Consider the following 2,486-nt stretch of genomic DNA (forward strand, 5'->3'; position numbering starts at 1 on the left):
AGGCCATCTGCACCTTCTCTTTGCATAATATTAGTAAGAATGAGACTCTTACATTCCAAGTTTTATATTCCTGTAATATTTGAATGTTTAGAACGAGAACTTCATAGTTTCAAACACAAAAAATATTATTTATTTAAAGAAATAAATTCAGTAACATAGGGTATGCCTGGTAGTACAGTTGACCCTTGAACAACACGGGGGTAAAGGGCATTGATCCTTCCCACAGTCAAAAAATCACATGTAACTTCACAGTCAGCAGGCACTCCATACCCATGGGTTCCACATCCACGAATTCAACCAACCCATGGATCATGTAGAACTATACTACATATTTATTGAAAAAAGTGGACCCCCAAGGTTCAAACCCATGTTGTTCAATGGTCAAATGTATTCCTATTTTCAGTGGCATCCCTGAACCAAAAACTTAGAATTTAAGTGTCCAGATCATTGTTAGCCAAACAGAACTGCTTAAATCAACATTAAGCAAGTATTTGCACTGAAGACATAACAAATTCTCATCTGAACTCTGTGGGACCAGGGAGCATTGACTAAATCTGATGCTCATTTTGGTCCCATGCCCACCACCACCACCAACCACCACCACCTCTGGACATATGAGTAGGAAAGAATTGTGACGCGAGGACCTCAGTCATGAGGACTATTGTATGAAGGCATCCCGATTCAAGGTGGGACCCAGCAGCCTCTTCCACTATGACAAGGTGAAAAATGGGGGGGGGGGGTGGCTAGGGAGTTGGTCATGAAACAGTCTAAGATGAATCTTCCAAAAGAGAACTGAGAATAACTCAGACAAGTTAGGCTACATAGAAGTTCCTAAGATAACATGGGAAAACTTTAGTTTCTCATTTAGGAAGCAGTTTGAAATTGTTTAACTTCCCACTTGCTGGATTTTGCCCCCTGCTTGAAATAAATATCCTAACAAAGAGCAGTGGGATTCTTTTCTTTATAGGCTGGAGGTTAGGGAAGAAGCCCTCTTGATCAAATTGCCCTTCACATCTCTCCCATGGCTTCTCCACACCCCGTCCGGGACGAGGTCAAGGACATGGAGACACAGAACTACAGCAGCACCTCGGGATTTATCCTCCTGGGCGTCTCTTCCAACCCTCAGCTGCAGAAGCCCCTCTTTGCTGTCTTCCTCACCATGTACCTGGTCACCCTGGTGGGGAATGCACTCATCATCCTGGCCATACACTCTGACTCCCGGCTCCACACCCCTATGTACTTTTTTCTCAGCAGCCTGTCCTTCATGGACATCTGCTTTACAACAGTCATTGTGCCCAAGATGCTGGTGAACTTACTCTCAGACACAAAGTCTATCTCCTATATCGGCTGCCTGGTCCAGATGTACTTCTTCATGGCCTTTGCGAATACTGACAGCTACCTGCTGGCCTCAATGGCCATAGATCGGCTGATAGCCATCTGCAACCCCTTCCATTACGATGTGGTGATGAGCCCACAGCGTTGCCTCCTCATGCTGCTGGGTTCTTGCACCATCTCTCACCTGCACTCCCTGCTGCGTGTGGTACTCATGTCCCACCTGTCTTTCTGTGCCTCCCATGTCATCAAGCACTTCTTTTGTGATACCCAGCCTGTGCTAAAGCTGTCCTGCTCTGACACATCTTCCAACCAGATTGTGGTCATGACTGAGACCCTGGCTGTCATTGTGACTCCCTTCCTGTGCATTCTCTTCTCCTACCTGCGAATCATCATCACTGTGCTCAAAGTCCCGTCTGCAGCTGGGAAGTGGAAGGCCTTCTCTACCTGTGGCTCCCACCTCTCCGTAGTGGTTTTGTTCTATGGGAGTGTCATCTATGTCTATTTTAGGCCCCTGTCCATGTACTCAGTGGTGAAGGACAGGGTAGCCACAGTTATGTACACAATAGTGACCCCCATGCTGAACCCATTCATCTACAGCCTGAGGAACAAAGATATGAAGAGGGGTTTGAGGAAATTAAGGGACAGAATTCACTCATAGAAAGAACAACAAGACAGGTTGTCATCACTGGGGGATGACCTAAGAGATGATCACAGTTTCCTTCCTACCCATTTTTCACATGGTAGTCAACGAGATTATAAGAGGTGTTAAATCTCAGTAAGAACATTGACCTTGAAGCTAAAACACTTGCTTCTACAATGACCTTGACCAGATACATGTTCGATCCCACTTGTTACTGTTAAGAATTCAGATATCAGGAAAACAGTTTCTGCATTCACATACAGGGAAAAGCTATCTCCAAGTAACTCCTCCATAAGCTTGACAATGGTCAGTGCTCAAGGAACTATCAAATCCTACTAGTTTTTTTAAAGACATTGTATGGGCTTCCTAGAGTATTGGGAATACTTCTTGAACTGCCCTTAAAGATGGGTTGAATTTTGACGGATGAAAACTAAAGAACAAGGAAATGGATAGAGTATTCCAGACAGTGGAAACCATCCAAGCAGGTAAATGCAATAAACATCAGAATGTG

General features: G+C 44.6%; 1 protein-coding gene across 1 annotated transcript; it reads left to right on the forward strand.

Moving 5' to 3' along the window:
• The first annotated feature begins 1,045 nt into the window (after window positions 1-1,045).
• LOC102517063 (olfactory receptor 1L4) lies at window positions 1,046-1,993 on the forward strand. Its single transcript, XM_006173215.2, has one exon. The coding sequence runs from the start codon at window positions 1,061-1,063 to the stop codon at window positions 1,991-1,993; it is 933 nt and encodes a 310-aa protein (XP_006173277.3). The 5' UTR covers window positions 1,046-1,060.
• The last annotated feature ends 493 nt before the right edge of the window (window positions 1,994-2,486 follow it).

Source organism: Camelus ferus, chromosome 4, assembly GCF_009834535.1.
Source record: "Camelus ferus isolate YT-003-E chromosome 4, BCGSAC_Cfer_1.0, whole genome shotgun sequence".
NCBI lineage: Eukaryota > Metazoa > Chordata > Mammalia > Artiodactyla > Camelidae > Camelus > Camelus ferus.

Coding starts and splice junctions, on each gene's coding strand:
- LOC102517063 (XM_006173215.2), top strand. CDS start 1,061: ATGGAGACACAGAACTACAGCAGCACCTCGGGATTTATCCTCCTGGGC.